Consider the following 24,639-nt stretch of genomic DNA (forward strand, 5'->3'; position numbering starts at 1 on the left):
GCACAACCTAGAAATCCATCAAGATAAGGTTCCCCATATCTGTCTGAGTCTTCCAAAATATTTTGTAAGTATCTAATGCTGTACAGATTTACATGAGAATTAATAATGGTTTGATGTCTTCCTGGCCAACAGTGACCAGACCCTATTGGCTGCTATTTCAATACAACTGACATGTCACACTGAGCCATGTCCTTTGCCAAGTCGTACACATTGCCTGAAATATGCTTTCCCCATGGAGTGTTAAAAATAATATTGTCATCAAAGCCTTTCCTCTGACAGCACTTTCACAAATTATTACATCCATAATGAAGTACGACCAACTCAAAGAAGAGTTTTCAATACTGTTCAGCAGACTGATTATCTATTTAAAGATATGTTTTGCTCAACAACACTTGTTCTGACACACCTACGGTTTACATTTAATAAAAAACTGGGATAAAAAAATTAACCAGTAGGTCCAAGTTAGTCTGTTTACAAAGCTAGAGCCTCATGAGCAGTGTTGGGGGTAACGCGTTACAAAGTAAGGCGTTACAGTAGTCAGACTACTTTTGTTAGTAAAAAGTAACTTCACGTGTTAGTTACTTAATTGAATGAATCCGTTACGTAACGCCCCAGCTAACAAAATGATGTCCCCAAATGTTTTCAGGACGTCGCAAGGGAACGTCCCCATGACGTCTTTTTGTAGGGTCCCCTAAAAGTCCCGGAGACGTTTGTCTGCGACGTCCCCGGGATGTCCATGTAACGTCCTCATAACATTTAGGGGACTTTCAGGGGATGTTTGTCTGCGACGTCATGGGGACATTCCCTTGCGACGTCCTGATAACGTTTGCTTACCAAATGCAGAATCCATTTCTCAACCTTAATTTATAGTCTAATTTATGCATATAATGGATATGTATTGTATACAGTAAGTAAGTATAACATGCATATTAGCCTACAGTGCAAAACTAAACTGAATGTGTTCACTTAAACTCAACAATGTAATTTAACTTCTTTATTTAAAAGAATCAACTAAGTATAACAGGCTGCTGCTAAGTTTTGTATTGTACTTATTATGTGTATGCTTATAGAAGAAAAAACACAATTTACAGTATAAACAAACACTTCATTCAAATAAATGTTAAAAGCCTGAATTATTTTTTATTTTATTTTAATTGTGTCGACTCATCCTCTCCCTCCTCCTTGTCCTCCACCAGTTTGTCTGGAATCAACACCTGCAACATGAATTAGCTACAGCAGATTAAATGCAAAGAACATTAAGTGGAAGTGTATTTTATCCATATGCTCCTGGAGTTATTTTTAGGACCGTAACAAGTGAAACGGAAAGCTTCCCTGACATTCAGTATCCAGATATTTACAACCATCTAGCTAGTGCTAATCAACTTTCCTTCATCTACTCATTGTGAACATTTGTCCGACGTAGCAACGTAGCATGTCATTATGATACTTTTCTTCAGGGGTGAAAGTAAGCCGGTATTGGCTGGTACACCGTACCGGTAAGGAATTTCTTCCCGGTACGCCGTACTGGTAAGAAATTACGACACACGCACAGGCCCGTCGCGACAAGGCAAGCAAAACCAGCAATTGCTTGGGGCGACGAGCTGGCTTGGGGCCCCAAGACAACAACTGGTTCTGAATAAAATGCAACCACAAACTGTGTGAGCGCCCCTTTCGGGATCCCCCTCAAGGGGCCCCTCTCATGATCTGTTCTGCTGGCAAAATACAAAACCTCGTCGGTCGGCAGTAATCATGAAGCGGAATTACCCAGCTAACACATGACATTGCGGCAACGTTGCCAGTAGGTGCTCAGTTGGTAACCCGCGACGTTACCTTCTGACAACGTTGTGGCAACGTCATAGCAACGTTAAAGGGAATGTTGCCAGTTGGTCCCATGGACAACATTGCCACGACGTTGTACCTTGGTCGGCTGGTTATGTTATTTTTAGACCCGTGGGCAACGTTGCCGCGACGTCGTACCTTGGTCGGCTGTTTACGTTATTTTTAGACCCGTGGGCAACGTTGCCGAGACGTCGTACCTTGGTCGGCTGGTAACGTCATTTTAAGGTCCCATGGGCAATGTTGCCGCGACATCGTACCTTGGTCGGTTGGTAACGTCATTTTTAGGTCCGCGGGCAACGTTGCCGCGACGTCGTACCTTGGTCGGCTGGTTACGTTATTTTTAGGTCCGTGGGCAACGTTACCGCGACGTACCTTGGTCGGCTGGTTACATTATTTTTTGGTCCCATGGACAACGTTGCCGCAACGTCGTACCTTGGTCGGCTGGTTACGTTATTTTTTGGTCCCATGGACAACGTTGCCGCGACGTTGTACCTTGGTCGGCTGGTTACGTTATTTTTAGGTCCATGGGCAACGTTACCGCGACATACCTTGGTCGGCTGGTTACATTATTTTTTGGTCCCATGGACAACGTTGCCGCAACGTCGTACCTTGGTCGGCTGGTTACGTTATTTTTTGGTCCCGTGGACAACGTTGCCGCGACGTCTTACCTTGGTCGGTTGGATACATTTATTTTGGTACCATGGGTTAAGTTGCCGTTAAGTCGCTCTTTGGTCGCAGGACAACGGATCTCGAGTGCAGTGGTTTATCATGGAGAGATCACACTGGACTGCTCTCAGTTCTGACACTTTTGTAATGTAGCCATAGTCTACATGAATTTCAATCAAACAATATTAAATGTTGCACCCAGCACGTATAAATGTAGACAATGTATGTAATTCATGTGCAGCTCAGCCCCAGCATGGTCATCAATTTTCTCATATGCAGGAACATAGCTTTAATAAATAAAAGACTGAATTTGGAATATAATTCTTATATTCTTTGCCTTAGGCCTATATTAAAATATAAGTATTTCATTCTTTACATGTACAAAAGCAATCAATGTGTGATGTGTAACATGATTAAGCAAACATTTTGTCCAGCACACCAAAAGATGTATGACACACAATGCAAATTTGAGCTGCAATAATTTTGTTTTTACCTTCTGACAACGTTGTGGCAACGTCGTAGCAACGTTAGCAACATACTATAGCGCTTGTCACATTGTTTGTCTATCGGAAAATAGTCGGTTGTAATGTTCAGAATCACACATGTGCGACGTTATGCTGTGGGGCCCTGCTTTTGAACGATCACACGTGCGATCCTACTCCTTTTATATCAATATCAAAATGCTAATACTATGTACTTAAACTACATTCCACTTTCATTTCTGTACAGAGTATCCTACCACCGTCACACGGCCTAGCACTGTGTCCCTGGGAAATTATGGTAAAGTAATGAATGACCATTTTTAACAGTGACAATTGTATGAACCATGGCAACCCTAAAGGCTATGTTTTGAAGCAAAAGCATGACTTAAAACCTTTGCATCACCAGACCCCTAGGCGTCAACTCTGGTCTGGTGGAGGAGAACCCATATGGGGTCCAGGAAAACAGCTGGCAGCCAGGCAAGTGCAAATATAAGACACTCAAAGTTTCTCAATAGCATTGCCAACTCATTGTAAGGCATACTTAAGTAGTTCTGATTGTGGCAGGGGGATACATATGTCAAAACAACAAATGTTGTCACAAAACAACGTTGGTAGGAGGTCGCGGTTACGGACTGAGAACGTCACAAAACAACGTTGCTAGGAGGCCGCGGTTACCGACAAGCAACGTCGGAAAATAACGTTGCAATGACGTCACGGTTACAGACTGGCAACGTCAGAAAGTTACGTTGCTAGGAGGTTGCGGTTACGGACTGGCAACGTCGGAAAATAACGTTGCCTCAACGTTGCAGTTACGGACTAGCAACGTCACAAGATGACGTTGCGGCAACCTACTGGCGCCCCACAGATGCACGGTCCCGCAACGTCGCCAAAGACGAGTGACGTTGCGGCAACGTAAGGGCAACGTAGCCTAACTGTGTTAGCTGGGTATGCTTTTACCTTTTTCTGTTCTGTTCCACTGTTCTGTTTTAACTATTCAGCTAAAAAATTTATAAATGTTGAAATTAAGTGTTTGCAATTTATTCATAATCAAAAATAGATACAGGTGGGTTAAAGAGTGATATTAAAGTGATAAGAAGTCCTAGTGAATGCTTGATAAGTAGACTATAATACAGTAAATAAACAAATAAATAAATAATTAGGCTAAGTGAAATTTCTTCATTAAACCTGTATAATAGTACCACCAAGACATTAAAACTACTTTCACCCCTGTTTTTCTTGCAAAACGTCTTGGTTTATTGTAGCTCCAGTCTAGAGCTAACTGTCCAAAAGTAGCTTGCTACTCTACAGTAGAGCTAACGCTACTTCACTAGCTAGAGCTATGGTCTTCACCTGTCCAAAAGTCGCTTCAGCTGTTTTGTATTTTCTGTATCCATAAAGAGACGACACCACTAGCAGAGCCTCTTGAAGGAGAGCCTTGCCACTCCCTATTAAGCCTCATTGTACCAAATTTGGCTGCAGTTCCACCAGCGTTCCACTGGGGGTGATTGCGAGCGAGTGCATGTTGAATGTGTGTATTTTTTTGCCTCCCCTTTTGAATTCAGAATTCTAATTACTAGACAAAAAATAAATGGATTTTAAGGGGTACTGCACCATACCTCCATTCATTCTGCACTCACTCATTAGCGCCCTCACTTGGAACTTCAACCAGTTCAGAACCTGGAAGTTTCCCGAGAGTGGCAGTTCTCTCTATATTAGACATTGTCTGCCACTAGTGTGTAGGCATCCGATTTAGAGCTAGCTAGTGCTATCGATAACATTGTTAGCCACTGTACAAATTAAGACATACTGTACAATGTCTCAATTTAGCCGACTTAGAAAACCAGTGCCAACTCAAATTGTCTAGAAATTAATATACATTAATTTTCGATATGGCTATTTCACGTTGGGTAAACATACAAATACATAGATAGTAGAGCTAAAGTTTGTATTAAAACATATTTACCTCAAATTCTGTCCTTCGGTTGGCCCACCTTTACAGGAGTGCGCTAAATTACTCTAAACTAGCCAACTACACAAAAAACACTATTAAAAACACAATAACAAGGAACTATACTATCAACACTAAAACTGAAGATATATTTACATGAATTGATTATCAAACGGTATTATAGCTATAAATGAAGGATGTGGGATCAAAAAGTTTTGCTGTCTCTCAACGACTTCTTCACTCAACAACAGAGTTCACGTCACGAGCGGTGACGTCCGCAAGAGATGTGCTGTAATAGGCTAGTATGGAACATTTCTAGAGACGCAGCAGGTGCTTGGATAGGCTGGATCATGGGCGCATCTAGCCCTATTTTGGGGGGGCTGGAGCCCCCCCAAAATAGCCCCACTAGAGAACACTATTTAAAAGGATATTTTCCAAAATTTCTTCTGGGGGAACATGCCCCCAGACCCCCTTAGTTTTGCTGTGTCACAGGAAAAATAATAGGTTTTATCTAGGGCTTAGCTAGATAAGTGGGAACCTAGATTTGCTCCTGGGCTGGATCCAGTTTAGATGTTTGGTTTCAGTGATGGTACATCCCCAAATATTTATTACTATAATGTATTACTTCGCTCAAATGCAAGTTATTGGTACCATGCATAAACAATTGATTTAATACTGTACAGTTTCCACAGTGACAGTAGGCTATAGCTTGAGCAAGTCACATCACAGAATGACACACAAACGAAAGTATCAGTTTGGAATTTAGATGATTACGTTATGACCAACGAATGACGTTCTGGAACCCCCCCAAAAATTTTTTAACATAGTGTATCATAATCAACCAGGGACGTTCCTGGAATTTCCCGAATGTCCCCGAATGTTTCTTATTTAACTTCCTGTCGTATCATAACCAACCGTTCCTGGAATGTTCCCTGAAAGTTTAAAATAAATGCTATAATTGAATAATTTGTGACCTTTTAGGAACTTTAATAACTTCCACACAACGTCCTAAGGAAGTCCTAAGGATAACGTCACGGTATAACCTATAGGGGACCAAATAGGAACGTCACCGAATGTCCCCAGGACGTCCCTTGTTAGCTGGGGCGTTACTCAAGTTAGTCTTTTGGTCACGAGCCCTCAGCATGTAGCTAAAAGTCTAGGAAAGTTGAGTCTAATTATACTCAAGTATACTTCAAGTTTATTTTGTAAGTATACTTAGTATAAAAAGTATACTATTATCATGTTACTTAAAGTATACTAGCAGTGTGCTTATTTATATACTTTTATTTTGTACTAAGTAAACTGAATTGGCCCACTTTTTAGGTCATTTAGTACACTTGTAGTGTATTTCAAGGTTTACTTTTGAATACTGCAAAGTAGCCTGTGTAGTGCACTTTCTGTTCATCAAGTATACTTCCAAAAGAGCCTCAAAGTATAGTTTGCGATACTTTCAAGTGCATTTTCATTTAATGTAAGTACTACAAGAAGTAAACTTCTAAATAAATTTTACTATTACCTACTAATGTATTAAAATGTTTAGGGGCCCCTCAAATGCCTCAGATCTTAAGTCACTTGGCGAGAACGGGGCCATCGCAACATTTCACTGCAAATTCCTAGCTGAAAGAAGCTATTCACTGCATAGGTGACACCGTCGCAAGAATTCAGCTTTTCTTATCAAATGTAACAGTCATTTAACTCATGGTTACAATGGTAAACTAGCACAACAATGACAATTACCACGCAACAAAATACTACATTCTAAGCAGACACATTTAAAAAATGAAATTCATGTTACATTCAAGTTACATTTGTATTTCGAACAAATGGCAAACTTATCACCAAATTTTAACACTATTTACCGACTTGCATCATGGGAATTGACTAGCCAATGAGCCACACTATCTTCATTATTTCACATCTTTATTTCGTTCTTCAGTCAGTTTGACAGTATAACCTTCAAATGCATAATGCAACCCTTCTGTCTGCTTCTTTCTCAAGTAGCTTTTTCGTTTTTTTCCATTAATACTCCAATTGATAATTATTAGTATAAGATTATAGGGCTTCAGAATATTTTGGCAGTAATTAAGGTTTCAATACCAAAAAAGATTCAATGTGCAATGCATAATAGATTTTCTTCGACATTAATCATTAGAATGAGATGGATCTAAAAAATGTAACCTGTAATGTACTTATTATTGTACTTATTAGGATTCCTCCGTAAGGAGGAAACCTATTGTTATTGGTGGTTTTATTATTTGTAATTCTTGTACCATGGGAGTCAATGGCAGCCCCTAGACCCCATCGACAACTTTTTGTGTAATTTGGCACACTCATTAAGGACAGTTTCTTCTATATCTACACCAAGTTTCATGTCTCCCATTAGACCACTCTAGCGCCACCAATGGGTCAAAGTTGGACTTGTGTTTACACACGCAACTTTTGAACCGTATGACTCATTTTCAAAAATGAGGTACCACTGGATTCCCTGGATCAAGCCGAGTTCAACGCACACCATGGCGTTAATTTCCGGTTTTATAGATTTCCCGCCATTTCCGGTTTTATCAAAAACCTTTGAAAGCCTACTCCTCCTACAATTTTTGTCATATCTTCTTCAAAATCACCAGAGATGATCTTCAGACCAAGCCTCACAAAAGTTATCAAAGGAATTTTGATCCTCATAACCGTCTGCCCGGTACAGCCAATCAAATTCATCAGAAAAGCCGCCAAACAGGATGTGAAGTCATGTCTCAGCAAATCTTTGAGATATCAACACTAAACTTGGTAGATCGGAGGAAGGCACTACAACATGTTACCATGTGCAAAGGCAAATTCATATCTCTAAAAATGATTGATATAAATCAAATTGAACTTATCGCTAACGCTAAAATAATGCTTTACACATCAGCCAGTCAAAAACTGATACTCTGATTCAATCACAAGTTCATATGAAGACTCTTGAGAATGTTCATAACACAAATCTGTGAAAAAGTTGACTGTAAGATGAAAGGTCGATTTTTGGTGAATATTTGAAACATGCTTGCTTGGCTAATTTCTAGGCAAATTTCCAATGAATGTCTCCCCTGCTCCTCCCCGCGCGTGCTCCAAAATCGCACACACACTCAGCCTTCCCTTGACACACGCGCGGCCAAGACGCACACGCAACATTTCAGGAGAGTGTGGGCTGACCAAGCCCCCACTCATTCCTTGGTCTTTAGCAAAGAGCCCATGTGGCTCTTGATGGTATTGCATTTCCGATTTTGTATGCAATGGTAAAAAGGTCTCAAATCCTGAAACATTGATAGTGTAGGCCGAGAAACACTTTAACAAAAGCCCATGTGGATCTTGTTGGTATTGCATTTCCGATTTTGTATGCAATGGTAAAAAGTTATAAAAATCCTGAAACATTGATAGTATAGACCAAGAGTAACTACCACACCACAAATGGCCCACCATTAACCATAGGTGGCACTACAGGCCACGCCCAAAAGCACAAAGATACAAGGCTTTCTGGAATGGATAGGCTCACCAAGCCCCCTCCCTTCACTTATTGGCTTGAAAAAAGGCCCATGTGGATCTTGATGGTATTGCATTTCCGATTTTGTATGCAATGGTAAAAAGGTCTCAAAATCCTGAAACATAGATAGTATAGGCAAAGAAACACTTTAACAAAAAGCCCATGTGGATCTTGTTGGTATTGCTTTTCCTATTTTGTATACAATGGTAAAAAGTTATAAAAATCCTGAAACATTGATAGTATAGACCAAGAGTAACTACCACACCACAAATGGCCCACTATTACCCATAGGTCTTCCCTTGACACACGCGCGGCCAAGACGCACACGCAACATTTCAGGAGAGTGTGGGCTGACCAAGCCCCCACTCATTCCTTGGTCTTTTGCAAAGGCCTTGTGGATCTTGATGGTATTGCATTTCAGATTTTGTTTGCCATGGTAAAAAGTTCTCCAAATCCTGAAACATTGATAGTAAAGGCCAACAGTAACAACAACACTTTAACAAAAGCCCATGTGGATCTTGTTGGTATTGCATTTCCGATTTTGTATGCAATGGTAAAAAGTTAAAAACATCCTGAAACATTGATAGTATAGGCCAAGAGTAACTACCACACCACAAATGGCCCACCATTACCAATAGGTGTCGCTACAGGCCACGCCCTAAAGCACAAAGCACTTCACTTCTTGGCTTGAAATAAAGGCCCTTGTGGATCTTGATGTTATTGCATTTCAGATTTGGTATCCCATTGGAAATTCTGCAGCATTGATTTTTCTATACAGTTACAATTTGTCAAGACTATACATTTTTCAATGGTTCGCAATGCTTTACATGTAAGCCAGTCAAACAAGTTCATATGAAGACTCTTGAGAATGTTTAGTACACAAATCTGAGAAAAAGTTGACTCTAAGATGAAAGGTCGATTTTTGGTGAATCTTTGAAACATGCATGCTTGGCTAATTTCTAGGGAAATTTACAATGAAATGTGTCCCCTGCTCCTCCCCGCGCATGCTCCAATTTCTCACACACTCATTCTTCCCTTGACACGCGCGGGCTTGGCAAGACATACACGCAACATATCAGGACTGTGTGGGCTGACCAAGCCCCCACTCATTCCTTGAATATCAGCATAGGCCCTTGAGGACCTTGGTGTCATTGCATTTCCTACTTTGTATGCAATAGTAAAAAGGTCTCCAAATCCTGACACATTGACAGTACAGGCCAAGAGTAACTACCACACTTTACCCAAAGCCCATGTGGATCCTGTTGGTATTACATTTTCGATTTTATATGCAATGGTAAAAAGTTTTTAAAATCCTGAAACATTAATAGTATAGGCCAAGAGTAACTACCACACCACAAATGGCCCACCATTACCCATAGGTGGCGCTACAGGCCACGCCTTAATGCATAAAGATACAAGGCTTTCTGGAATGGATAAGCTCACCAAGCCCCCTTCCTTCACTTACTGGCTTGAAATAAAGGCCCTTGTGGATCTTGATGGTATTGCATTTCAGATTTGGTATGCCATTGGTAATTCTGCAGCATACATTTTTCTATACAGTTACAATTTGTCAAGAATAAACATTTTTCAATGGTTCGCAGTGTTTGGAGGAATCCGCCATTACTGCTTGCAGTTATATTTTGGACTGTTTTTGCTGTATAATAATAGAAAACGTACATCCTACTCCAGAATAAATGTATACCATTTTCTGTTTCTAAGCATACTTCTTAAAAGTATATCAAAAGTGAACTATTTTCAAAGCATACTTAAAAGTATATCAAAAGTGAACTATTTTCTAAGCATACTTCTTTAAAGTATATCAAATATTTTAGTACCATATTTTAGTATACTTTAATATGCTTCTTTTTGTAAGGGTAGGTACCCTACGAAAATGTCTTAATCTGCTAGACGGTTTCCCCTTCGTTCTTTTGGTGAGCAGTCTCACGAGCCCGACTTACCCTGCGTCATGGAGCACACCAGGTAAATACTTATTTAAGACTTGCATGTACAGTAGGCTTACTTAAGGTCACATTAAATAATGTATTCAAACTCAAGCTTGTGTGATGAGTCACTGTATAGTTGCAGCGGTTTAGGTTTGGGATTATATTACAGTAAATTAAATAGTCTGGTTCAGTACATAAGTAAAGTGAACACCATTTAGCTATACCTAGCTATAATTACCTGCGTTTTGCTCCTAGATTCATACCTAGCCCCGGTAAATTGTAGACCTCAAAATTATTTATTGATTAAAGAGTTTCTTGATTCAAGAACTTCATGCAAATATTGTTTTTCATTATGGTGGATTATTACCTTGATCCGTCTTGCATTAAAATTAGGATTTAGCATATTTTATGCGAGTGACACTGAATATTCAGTACAATATGTGCTATTGCTGAGGTAAACTCTAAAATTTGACACACATTAAATGTGCCTTCTGGGTATAAGAGTGACCAAGGTGAATTGTCTTAGAAATAAAATACTTTTCTCAATGTAACGCAAAAGTAACTTTACGCCTTACTCTACAGCAAGTAACTAAGTAACGTAACAAGTTACTTTACAAGAAATCTAACTAGTAACTGTAATTAGTTACTTTAAAAAGTAACGTTACCCAACTCTGCTTATGAGCATGCTCCAAAAACCTTGCACAAACATCGTTGGACCGGGCTTTAACACAGATTGACAGATGTATCCTCTTTTCCTTGTCGTCCACCTCTAAGTATTAAACCCTCAGGGTAATTTCACTCTTTCAACATCCAGAGGAACGTTCCTTCTGCACTAACTTCCTGACTCCCTGCGTCTTCCTTTGTCCGTTCCCCTTTTCCTTCTTGAGTACCTGCAGGTGCTGGGCTTTGAGAGCGCTGAGTTCCTTCTCCACCTCACAGATGTGGCTGGTGGCCTTGGCCACCTCGGCCCTCTCCAAGTCTCTCTCGGCCAGCAGCTGCTCAATGTGTTGCTGCTTCTCCTTCAGGGCCTCCTGCAGCGCTGTGGTTCCCGAGATCTTACGGGCGTAGCGCGACGACGTCTCTGTCAACTACAGGGGGAAAAAGAGAGGGGGAGGAAGGAAAAAGGCCAGAGGACAAAGGGGAGAAGTGAAAAGGAGGATGAGGGGGGGTTAGAGACCGTGAAGAAAGAGTAGGGTTGGGAGGAAGAGTGGATGAATGAGTAGAGGGTGAGGATGAGGAAAGGAATGGAGGTGGAGGAAATTATTGTGTCGAGGAAAGGTGGAGGAAGGCGCAACAAGGAAGAGAGGGAATTATAGAGATTAAATAGAAGAGATTTTTTGTATCCTCAGCATGACTGTCAAGTGTCTCAAATTCTACGTAGAATATTGTTCTTCTATATGCTCCAGTTGAGTCAATATCTCTTGCAGAATTGGAAACAGAGAACATGCATGCTAAATAAACATAAAATAGCTGACATAAATAGAATAAGCTTGACAACAATTCAGCATATTAAACTGAAAGGGCCCACACATGATTCCACACACATTTTTTAGGCCGTTTAAAATGAAGGGGACAAACCAATCCAAAACTGGGTCACACTGGTGCCCCCCTCAAACATGCACATGTACACCTAAGGCAGCAGTTAGCACTGGGACAAAGTGACACAATGACAGATGCTTCTCTTTGGTGACTGTGTGTGTGAATTGGGTTACGCTAGCCATGAAGACTATATAATTAAGATGAGAATAAACTATGAGTTGAGAGCACATCAGAGTAATAAATAAGGTATCCTTATTCAGGATCAAGGAGGAGGTTCCCTGTCCAGGTGTGTCCAAATCAAGTAAATGTGTCACATCAACTGATGTAGACACATTTTTGTGTCAATAGATGATGTGTACAGTATAATATTGTGGGCTATGACAATACATAGCCTAAGATCTGTCAGTCACTTTCACTGTGTGTGAATGGATTTGTTGGTGACACTAGATCCAGGTGCTTAGTTAACAGGCTAATAGGGCTGCAACTAACGATTATTTTCATAATCGATTAATCTGTCAATTCTTTTTTTCGATTAGTCGGATTTTAAAAACAAAAATGACAGTACAAAAAATCTTCAGAATGTGCACAAACAGGCACACAATTTTGAAAACGTTATTAATATTAGCGTGGATTTAATGCTATTTTCCAAGATAAGCAATTTATTTGAGTTTTGTTTAAAACTTTATTGAAAATTGAAAGGTTGTGGAAGTAAGCCAGACTTGATTGAATAATCCGGTGTATATTTAAGTTTTTTTGACACAATTTAGAAAAAAAAGTTACAATTTGCGAGGATTAAGTTATTTTCAAAGCTGATTTTATATAATTTTATTTGAAACTTCATTGAAAAAGTAAAGGCTGTTGACGTATACCAGACATTGTTAAGATACTCTGGTGTCTGTTTGAGGTTTTATATTTCTAAAAATATTATAAGTCTATATTTTTCAAAATGGTATGGGTACCCGGTCCCTAACGCGATGCTGCTAAGTAGCGTCTTCCGAATGTGAGACAAATGTCAAATATGAAACTAGCAAATGTCAAAATGGCAGCAGCGGTGTCTGCCTATCACAGAGTTGAGGAATTTCCCAAGGCTCTAATTTATTCAAAAAATGAGTTAATAGCAAGAGGGAGGTCTACGCCAGACTTGAATTGACTACTGCAGCCTAAGAGACAACATGTTTTCGATCGTTTCAAACAGACTGGTATGAAGAAAAGATGTGCTGGCTGTGCTGACATTCAGCGGCTGTGGGCTGCTTGTACTGTTTACTGCGTTTACTGTTTTGACATATTAGCCTAACACAGTAGCAGACAGGCCCTCCGACCCATAATTTTTACTAGTATTTTAATTCTAACATTCTAATAAAAATGTTAGAAGAAGATTGAGCAACACGGTTTGCCGGCCCCCCTTTTCCCCAAACCGGTTGGTCTATTCCAAATGAACGTCTATGCAGCCCTTACCGTGCGTGTCCACTACAGTGGCGCGGAGCGGCGGCTTCCAATCCATTTGCAAATCGGGCGTTGATGCTCGTGTAGGGCATTGTGGGAGCGTATGCGAGCGTCAACGCCCGGTTTAATTGAAAATGGATTGGAAGCCGCCGCTCCGCGCCGCTCCGCTGTAGTGGACACGCACGGTTAGTGCCGCTTATACACAACAGTGACACTGACAGATCGGAAGTTAGCTATAGAGACAATATAAAGATGGAAAACCAGGTTAAGAAACTTAAACGTAATTACCTTCACTAGACAATGTTTTACCAATTGGACAAAAGGCTATGTTTGTTTGTTTTACATCAAGCTCAAAAAACTACTTTTCGCTCAAATCAGCCAAAATAATTCGTTCGCGCTCTGCGCGCTCGAGCGTAGAAGTCCCAAAGCATCACATCAGGCACAGAATTTGCATGCATTAGCAGGGCGCTCACTGTGGTGGCGTACGGGACCGGTTCTGGTAGGCTGGTCTGGATCAAAGTCCAGGACCTATTTTTACTCCCAGTCCGTCCCTGGCCTAACAATAAATTAGGTAATCTGGCTTTCATAACTCAGTGCCCACGTCACTGCCGCCATGTGTTTCAGAACAACGTTATTCAACAACGTCTCTCCTATGGCCTTTCCTCTACCTCCGCTTTGCTCCGCGCTCAACTACACATTTTTTTTTTTAATACTCAAACATCTCCGCCACCTATTGACTGGCGTAATAATGGCACGCCACAACGAATCGACAATGAAATTCGTTGCCAACGCTTTTAATAAACTATTTAATCGATTCGTTGTTGCAGCCCTACAGGCTAATAAGCATTAGTTAACAGGTAATCAGTCTCTTATAAGATGCTAATTAACTTAAGTATGTGTGAATTAGACTAGAAGTGTTAATATTAGTAAGGGTTAGTGTTATTACCTACTAATGATTATCTAATCTTACAATAAGACCCTGATAAGATGCTTATTATAATATTAATATATTTTATTATAGGCCCTCTGGCAACGACGGTACAAGCTTTCTGATTGGCTAATGGGTAGTCATGCCAGCCGTGGTCTGATAATAACTACTTACTAACCGCGAGTGAGGTCATGCCGGGAAATATCAAACTGAGGCTGGAACTCGCAAGTCTTCTCACGGTGTGTTTCATGTGTTGCCTAGCAACTCATTAGAAAGCGGACAACATGGTTCTGCTAAAATGGCTTTAATTTCAACACAAAATAACGACACAAGTGATTCAAAGAGTCTAGTCTTCATCCTCACTTTCGATGACAAATCTTTTCAGCATCATCGGGATAGTAAAACTCACTCAGCAGTTGCCATATAATAAGTATTCTTATTGCCCTCTGACGTCATCTTCAAAATGAGCAATATCGACGAGTCAGCTGCTGAGTTTTGCTATCCAGACGATGCTGAAGACATCAACAGCGACAAAGAAATAGTTAACTTTCTAAAAGAGTCATTACTCATTACTCCTCGCTATCGCTCCGTCGATACGTTCCAGCCTCAGTTTGATATTTACCGGCATGACCTCACTCTCGGTTAGTAAGTAGTTGTTATTATATGGCAACGACGGTACGAGCTTTCTGCTAATGGGTAGTCAAGCCAGACACGTATTGCCCTCCTCAGCGGTCAATACGGCTCCGTATTGCCCTCTGACGTCATCTTCAAAATGAGCGACGAGTCAGCTGCTGAGTTTTACTATCCAGATGATGCTGGAAAGATTTGTCATCGAAAGTGAGGATGAAGACTAGACTCTTTTAATCACTTGTGTCGTTATTTTGTGTTGAAATTAAAGCAATTTTAGCAGAACCATGTTGTCCGCTTTCTATCAAAAGTAATGAGTTGCTAGGCAACACATGAAACACAGCGTGAGAAGACTTGAGAGCTAGCTACAATTAGCCTAGAGGTACCATGTATTTTCGTTTACAAAATTAAAAGAAGCTAAAAATGCCATATAATAAACTACCTACTAACCACGACCGTTCGGTCATGCCGGAAAATATCAAACCTCGGCTTTGCTGTTTCAACCTCGCTATCGCTCGGTCGATACGTTCCAGCCTCAGTTTGATATTTCCCGGCATGACCGCACTCTCGGTTAGTAAGTAGTTAATATAATATATTATTATATCATATTAATATATTGAAATATTTCACCTGTCTACAGGTACAGTCTTGCACTTTTTGAGGTTCATGTTTTAATTTGTACTAACTAACGTATAAATGCTCTTAAGGGTCTTCCCTTTGGCACTTGTTTAGGCCCCGTCCACACTAGCCCGGGTAAATTTAGAAACGCATACATATGTCCGCGTTTGCACCTCCCGTCCACACCAATACGGCGTATTCGGATACTGAAAACTGAGCTTTTCGAATACTTCCCTAGCCGGAAACATTTGAAAACGCCGGGTACGCGTAGTGGTGTGGACGGGGTCCACGGAACTTTTCAGATACAATGATGCTCAGTTGCCATGGCACTGGGGTAGCCTGCGCTCTAGAGGTTATAAGGTCAAGATGGAAAGTGAAAGAAATATGCTGCTCCTTCTCTATAACTTATTTATAAGTTAGTGTAACTGTTTTTTGTATGCCAGTTTTTTTTTACCTCAAAACAAGTGTCAGTCTCAGCTGATTGCGTGCATGTAAACAGAGCAGCGTGGCGGGAGGGAGGGACAGAAGTGGCGTAACCATGACAACGATTGTCATGTATCCGTGTTAGTGTGGACTGCAAACGATATGAAAACGCTAGTGTGGAGATCGTTTTCAATACGAATTCGCGTATTCGTATTGACCAGGGCTAGTGTGTGGACGGGGCCTTAGTTTTTCACAATGTATGCTTCATGTTTTGGCTGCTTGCAGAGTTGGGACTACCTCGTTGTTATGATCAGTGACCTATGCTCTTTTGTAAAGCTCTCTGTTGGAAGTCGCTTTGGATAAAAGCGTCTGCTAAATGCATAAATGTAAATGTAATATGTTTAAGACATATAAAACGTATTAAGGCTTATTACAAGCACCTGGATATAAAGTGTGACAGATGTGTCAGTTTCTGTAAAAGTTTGTATGTGCATTTGTGTGTATGTGTGTCTCACCAGTCCAGTGCGGCTGGGTCGGCCACCCACAGAGGAGGCCACAGAGCTGACAGAGCTGATGGAGGAGGAGCTGGGGCTATGGGCCAGCGAGGACACACCCATGGCCATGCGCTTGCTCTTCTTGGCCTTGGCCGGGCTGGTGGAGGGAAAGCCTATACGGATAACCTTGTGGATGGGCGCGAAAAGGCCAAACTTCAGCGGGCACTGGAAATACCTGGTAGAGTGGAGAATGAGAGAGGTTTGAGGATGTCATGTCGAGGCTAGAACGGCTCCTTGTCCTTGTCTCCTTTGTTCTTGAAATTCAAGGACTGGGAGGGGGTAAATATCCATCACAGACTTCAACAAGGACTTTATGTTCATGATTATTTGTTTTATGTGTAGTGAGGTCAGCAAGATCACACAGAGCCAACATCTTGCCACACCCGAAGAGTGATTCAATCACATCAGACAAACCTAATCAGCCCTTGTGACACCCTCAGTATGCTGAATATCCACCAAACGCTGATGCAAAGGAACCATAGAATTGGGGGTGGGGACCTCCCCAATCTCAGCCCTCCTGCTAGCTTGCAAGCTTCAAAGGGGCTGCTTGAGACAATACGTCTCCAGCAACCATTTGCATCCGTTTTGGCGGCAGTTGAACAAAGAACATACCTTAATAAGAACTTTTGAGGAAAGTTCTTCAGACTTCACCTTTACCACGAGAGTACAAGGTGGAGAATTATGAGAGGGATATTTGTGTCATGTTTGTTACTTTGTTTTAATGTTGTGTTCGCTGAAATCTTGATTCTAGTAACTACTCCTTCTTCCTGAAAGATAACCATGTAATTCTTGGTATCTACACAAAGCTCTCATAATAAAACAATCATTCAACTATATTTTGTAACTGTACCAAGATGTCCAGAACAATATTTGAATGATCTTTTGAACCAGCCAAAGACCAGATCACACCTTTGGTAGGTGTGAAGGAAGGAGGGGGGGAGTTGACAACCCAGCTTCCCCCAATCAACGTCTGACCCCAGACAGGTCCTCCCTCGAACTCTGAACTGTATAAATATCTGAGATGACCACCAATCTCGGACTCCAGCGAAACCAACCATGGCATGAACGCCATTGGGATTGGCGTTCCAAAGGACGTCTCCAAGCTTCTCCTGAGATTCAACTTTATAGTGATCGCGACACTATCTGGACGTTTCAACAGAAGAACCCAAAACGCAATTATCATTGCGACTTGACTGAGATCCCTCAGACTCAGCCACATGACCCGGCAGCGCAGCCGCGCTTTCACCTCCGATTCTTCAAATGGACCTTTGGCGCAAACTGCCCTCAACCTCATTGATCAACCCCTGATCAAACGTAACTATGGCTAACGCTCTTTCCTCCCAGACATGGCATTGGCGTGAGCTCTGTTTATGATTTGTAAGGATGTAAGCATTGACTTACCATTTCTGTCTTTCTTTAAGTTAGTCCATTTCATTCTGTTCATTGAAACCAATAACTCATATCAAATCCATAATCTAACTTGTTCATAAGATCCGTTTACCTTACTTGAATAAATTCATTGTAAAGATTTTGAAGTGCGTGTTCAGTGATGTTACGATTGGCTCTACACTTAGAACAAATTAATTCCTAAAGATGAGACTGATTATTACATGTTAAATATAGGATTCACTAATGTCCTAAACCAATATTAGGGTGGTGCCCCGAACTTTATGATCAATTAAGTATTTCTATTTTAACACGATGAGACCCCGCTACATATGAATTCCTCTTGGCATCTCAGTTCAAGGTAAGGTGAGGAGGGGACAAAGTGATATGTGCTCAATAGGATACAGCTACTTGGGTTGGTCAAACACTTAAATTTGTTCCACTCCTTTAACTCTCACATGACTATTTCTTAAGTCCCAGCCAAACAAACATCTTGGTTATAAAACCGAATAAACAGTGGCGGTTCTAGCACAATATGCGCCCAGTGCAAGTTTATCACTTGCACCCCCCCCCCCCCCCCCGCGCCAGGGAGGAAGAAATCGTGTGCCGCCCCCTACCCCGTCGGCCGCCCCCCGACAGCGCCCTCAGAACGACCACCGCTACTACCTGGCTGCGACAAACGAAAACGAAACTGCTGCACGGCAAGCAGGGGTGCCTGCAGCTGCCTGAAGGGGGCGCCAATATGCCAATTCCCCACAAACTGAAATGATCGATAAGAGAAAACCGCACAGAGATTTCTTTTTTTAATGCTCGTGCGCCCCCCACGTGACATGAAAAAATGCCGCCCCGGGCGGCTGCCCGGTCTGCCCGTGCCTAAAACCACCCCTGCGAATAAAAATTGATGTTGCTTGCCCATTAGGCATTTCACACAGACCTCATAAGTCAGACCACTCAGCACTTCCTACTGAAAGCTTTGTAAAAGCCTCTCAGGAAACCAATGCAAGCAGAAACATGTGTTTACATGCAGTGTTAATATGTAATATGCTATTCATTAAACTGTCATGTGAGGCACATGTGGTTTGTGTCAAGGATATGTTCCTTGCTGCTGTTTGACAGCTGTCAAACATCCACGCCGAGAAAATGAAAGCTACTGGCTAAGTGGTTTGCAATTGCATCTTGAGTATTTTCCATGCAAAAACAAATCTTTCAAGTCATACTTTGATAAATCAAATATGTTTTTGAGCGCGGTGGAGGTTGCATTCTGGTTAGTGCTAAGGGCCACTATTGTTTTATGAAGAAATGGAGACGTGGACTATATCTCTACTCTACTGAATGCGGAAAACAGTGGGTCTGGCTTACCAAAAAGTGAAGGGGTGATTTTGATCTAAAATAAACATTCCACTGGCTGTGGAAAAGCTGCCCTTGGGCCCATTCTCTGTATGTTGCTTATTACATCCGAGATCAAATGACACATCCAAGTTGACATCATCGTGCTAATCATGATCAGGCTAATTCGGTTCTTCCAACACCCTTGTTGTTTATGATTAGTATAACTGGATTGAGTTATGCGTTGGTCTAAAAGGGGGTATCTATCAATAGTAGAAACCTTGATCAGCAACGCTGCTATTGGCTACTCACATAAGTCTATGGCCGCTCACCATGGCCAAAAAGACTGCCCAGTGTTTTCCACAACAGAGCAAGAGCTTGCTTGAAGGTTACTCCAAATTGGAAGATTTAACCAAACGGCAGGCAACACCCTTAAAGCAAAATCCAGGAGAGGGCTGGCAAAAAGTAGCAGACAAATTAAATGTAGCGACCACGTTAGATGTTTTATTGCTTATTACAGTAGGCTAGGCCTATTTTTCCTTGTATTTTCTTATTTTCATAATTACTACAAATTAATGATGCAAATGACACCCTCACGAGAACCGCTATCTCTCAAAAACTATAGTAGCCTGTATCGCTGTGCTAATTGGATCTGTCCATCATGCAATGTGCGATTCTGCTAATTGTTTGTTCACCTTCTGCAACAGGTTGGTGTTGTAAAAACGGAGAAGACATGGTTGTGACAGACTTCCTGTATCACCTCTGCTTGTAAAGCCCCAATCAAATCCTGTTTACATCAAATAAACCTGCTCCCATGCAGGTATAAGCTTACGGACCTGTTGCTATGACAGCAAGTCCAGGATGAGCTTCGAAGAACCGAACAATCCAAGATAATGACAAATTGTCCACATTCAAATCCAGCTAACTGAGTCAGCGACGTACGGAGAATGGGCCCCTGGTATAATGTTCCTATTTGGACTGACACAAAACCACACATGATCAATTTCTGAGGCAAAGCAAAAAACTGCAGCGATATCTGTCAGAGAAAGCTGTGTGCCTGGTGTGTGGGGGGGCAAAAAGATAAGAGTGGGTGAGAGTAAGACAGCCAGCCAGACAAGCAGAATGACAGACAGACAGATGGTGTGTGTACCTGGTTCCAGCTACTGCTCCATCATTCTTCCCCAGGGGTTCGTCCAGCTCCACACCGCACCACTCGCCCTTGGCAAAGTCAGTCTCCCCCACATAGCGCACAACACCCGTCTTAGTGCCACCCACCTGACAAGACAAAAGAGCATAATAAACAACTACAGAATAGCAGTAATTATGTCAACAATCATGTCCAGTGTCCAAGTTACACCAGAGTATGAAAAAAAAAAATGAGAATATTAGAAGTTTTTCCCTTTTATGGTATGCTCATGAATATATAGATGAGCTGCGCGCTGATTGGTTGGTTTACAAGTGAAGCTGCGGAGCAAAGACGCAACACGGCCAACAGCACTCACTGAAACATTGAAGGTGGAGACTTGAAATAAAAACGTACAAACTAGAGGGGGTACAATTTCTGGGGAAATTGTAGGGTGTGCTTGCTTGCATCGGTTGCAGAGGGGTCCGTTTTTTAATGACATTTTTACAACTGATATTTCTGTAGGCTATATTTTATGTAAAATGCATACTTAATATTTAAAGATTACAAAAAATTTTGTTGATCATTTACAACGCAAAATACTAGGGCTGTCCCCGATTTTCTTTGGTCGACCAAGACTTGACTAAAACGTCTGAAAATCAACTAATCGAACTTTGAAACGCTTAAAAAATGAAATAAATAAACGACAAACATTTTCGCGATCTGGCTCAATGGCTACTGGACATTGCAGATTCAGCCGCTAATAGCCTACTAATAATAAGACTTGTATCACCAGTCCTGTTGTAACCGAATGCCGATGGTATTTAGTATCTCTTACAATGTACTACAAATTAAAAATATTGTTTGTTTAACATGCAAATCATCAGTGCGCACTTTTCACTGCCTGAAAACTTGCAGCTTGCAAACTTGCGTAGAAGCTGAGTGGGGAACGTTGCAACAGAGAAAGATTTTGTCGTCTTGGCCGGAAGATGTCATTCGATTTGGATGTGACTCTTATAATAGGCATATTCAATTTTCAACCCAGCGCGTGTTAGCATGAGCGAAGTAGGGGCTGGGCCAACTTAAGTTTTTCAGGTGGTAGGCTACATCATTCAACGTCCAACTATGAACAATAAACCGTTGTTGGCAGAGTTTGCATTCAACGTTTTGAGTCACCCAGTACTTTGTAAATGTAAATGTACTTTAATGAAATGCTGCCATACCACAGATTTCTTTGCCATTTTGACTAATAACACCGACAAAGTAGGCTATGGCAGAGTTTGTAGCAATTGTGCTTGTGCCGGTTGCAAAATACCAAACCAAAACAACGAAAGGGAAAACAGTAACACCTTTTCTTTTAAATTATACATTTTTTGAGTTGGTTTATTTGCTTAAATAATAACATCTACAATTTCTGTTGAAGATTTTGTTAATTCAGCAATGATGACACAAGCTGGAATCAGATCTCACACTGCCATATGGCAGCTCAACCAAAAAAATCTTAGTCAACCAAGAGCATATCGACCAGAAATCGACTAGTCGACTAAGTGGGGACAGCCCTACAAAATACTAAGAGTCAAGTGTAGAATGAAATAGTTGTCTTCTTATTTCCCATGCAAGAGGGAATGGTGATCGGCTTCATCAGCCTCATACTTGAAATAAAACAAATACATTTGGCAGACTGGTGTAAAAATGATCCTAATCTCTGCCTACGGGACGTGTCGATCTGACACAAGGTATCGTGACAGATTAGAGGGGGGCTTGGTTTTCTTTCCATTTCCAAAGCCCAAGACACTAGAGAAAGGCTGAATCCCAATACTACCCCTTCCCCTTAGTTTTGCGCGTTCCCGTTGAGAGCAAGTGGTGTCACAATACTCTTTTTGAGCTAGGGGCAGGGCTAAGACTAACGGTGCGTTCACACTGCAGCGTTTTTTACCGCTCTGCACCGCTGGCCTTCCCACAGTGCACCACACTCGGGGGAGTGTTAAAAAAGTTAATACAGAGTTGTAGTTCTCTAAGGTCACTGTTGTAGTTTGTGTAAAACGGTGTCATGGACAAGTGTGCAGACTTGGGTTCATGTATTTACAATAGCGATCATTATTGATATATAGATGCTCCTGTCTCGATCAAAATACAGCTTTTACATGGCATGATGCAAGGAATCAGATACGCTGACTAGATGTTGCATGATCTTGTCAACTAGGCTATAGGCTACAGTACTGTACAGCACTTCAAACATTTTTCCAGTAACATTCGCTAGGTTATGGCCACTACACATTTACTGTATGGCTAGCGAGTGACTCCCAACCAGCATTTCAACGTTTAATGTCAATCGTGTGCCGGGTAAACTAGACTACTGTAGCTAGACTAGTACAGTATGCAGCTAGCACAGAAGAAAGTTAGCTAGGTTACGTACTGTAGCTAGCTAATGTGACGAGACTGAATTTAACACACCAGGGACACCGACAACCTCGGCAACCCTCCGCCAGGTATACATTTTTTGTTAACGTCTTTTTAATAGTACAGAGGCGTATAAAACAAGACTGAGTGCGTAGACACACATACGATGAGTTGCTCTTCCATCTTGAAATTGTCAAACCTAGAAATGTTTATCATGACCAACGGTTGCTATGTTACAAGAAACCAACCCAATTGGCCAACGCTAGCGTTTTCATGCTCCTCATTTACATAAAGTTTAGAAAATCCAACTTTCGACGCCTCACTCGCCTTCCCACAATGCCCTATGCGAGCGTCGACGCCCCCGCTTGCCAAGACTTGACAGTCTTGTTTTGTGTTATACACAGTCGTGAACATATATATTTGTAACCATTTTCCTAATTGAAATGTTTCTAAAAATCGCTAGTTTGGTACACTAATGTTACAGTGCTGAATTGCACAACAGTCCCGCTTTTCTTTGACTAGCATGTCTACAGTTTTAAGTAAATGCTAAATGAATAAATGTTACCTAGCATCGCTAACGACATTGGCTAACTCAACTTCGGTAGGCTATCCTCAGTATTTGCAAGTTGGCCAGTGCAAGTAACATGCCATTTTATTTTGTTTGAGTTTAAACTTGTCCAGTGGGGGCAAGTACATTCTCTTCCACTTGCCCTACAAATCCACTTGTCCCGGACAATGTTGTTGTAGTTCAGATAAGTCGACTACCGGGTAAACCTAGCTTTATCTAGATCTAGAAGACTTCAAGCTAGTTATGGGCTAGCTATGGGCTAACTTGCAAGTCCCACTTGTAAAATCCCCCAAGATCATCCCAAATTAAATATTTTCCCCAACGTTGTTAACACCTTTCCAATTAGATGTTCCACGTTTCGATGATACTAGCAGAGCCCATATTAGACATTCTCTGGTACTAGCCTAGTGTTTTTTCTAATCGATTTCAATGGTCTCAAAGCAGACTTTTGTCTGTTGTCTCCTCAACGTGATGTCATGCAAATCATTGTGGGGGAAAGAAAAATCATTGCAAAGGGTACATTTACATTTAGTCATTTAGCAGACACTCTTATCCATAGTGACTTACAGTAACTACAGGGACATTCCCCCCAGGCAAGTAGGGTGACAACCTCATTTGGCACAGCTGGGAATCGAACCAACAACCTTCTGATTAATAGCCCGACTCCCTAACCGCTCAGCCATCTGACCCCTGTACTCAGCCGGTGACCCCTAAAATAGCAACTTTTTCGGATTATTTTGCGTTTTGTGACACCCAACAACATCAAATACAATGGATAAGTTTAAATGTTTATTACCAAAAAGCAAATAGCGCAAATTTGTTGGAAAAATTGACCTGCCATATGGACTTTAAACTGTGTGACCCCACTCCCATTTTAGCGAACATTAACAAACACAAAAAGCAAACGATATGCAAGATATGTCAGTTGAGAGAACATCCCCAAACAGTTAGTTCTAGCAGGGCCGCTTAAAGTGGGTATGCGCTATATGCACAGAGGGGCGTCGCACCATGGGGGCGCCAAAGCAATGGTAAAAAATATTACATTGAAAAGTATTAAAACATTTTTTTTTCTATATATAGCTGCTGTTGTGCGTTTCTGCATTTCTTCAATGTTATAAAACATTTTAGAACTGCTAGGGTGGGCGCCCTATCTCATAAGATTCTATAATAGAATTTTGACATCTAAAGGGAGCGGGGGTGTGCTGAGCACTCAGTGAGCAGTTACGAGTAGGGATGAGTGTTTAAATGAGGTAAAATGTAACAATTCCGATTCCTTATCAATTCTCTTATTGATTCTTATCGGGCAGTGTAG

At 41.3% G+C, this 24,639-nt stretch overlaps 1 protein-coding gene across 2 annotated transcripts in view; it reads right to left on the reverse strand.

Moving 5' to 3' along the window:
* The window catches only part of clip2 (CAP-GLY domain containing linker protein 2), a 77,339-nt gene that overhangs the window by 16,819 nt on the left and 35,881 nt on the right, over positions 1-24,639 (reverse strand). For both annotated transcript variants that reach the window (XM_084698042.1, XM_084698041.1), the window contains exons 4-6: positions 20,387-20,511; positions 16,486-16,699; positions 11,283-11,480 (exon numbers count right to left, since the gene is read on the reverse strand). In XM_084698042.1, coding sequence (XP_084554168.1) covers positions 11,283-11,480; positions 16,486-16,699; positions 20,387-20,511 — 537 coding nt within the window. The remainder of the gene's footprint in view (positions 1-11,282; positions 11,481-16,485; positions 16,700-20,386; positions 20,512-24,639) is intronic.

This window comes from Hypomesus nipponensis, chromosome 5, assembly GCF_054491055.1.
Source record: "Hypomesus nipponensis isolate SF chromosome 5, ASM5449105v1, whole genome shotgun sequence".
Lineage (NCBI taxonomy): Eukaryota > Metazoa > Chordata > Actinopteri > Osmeriformes > Osmeridae > Hypomesus > Hypomesus nipponensis.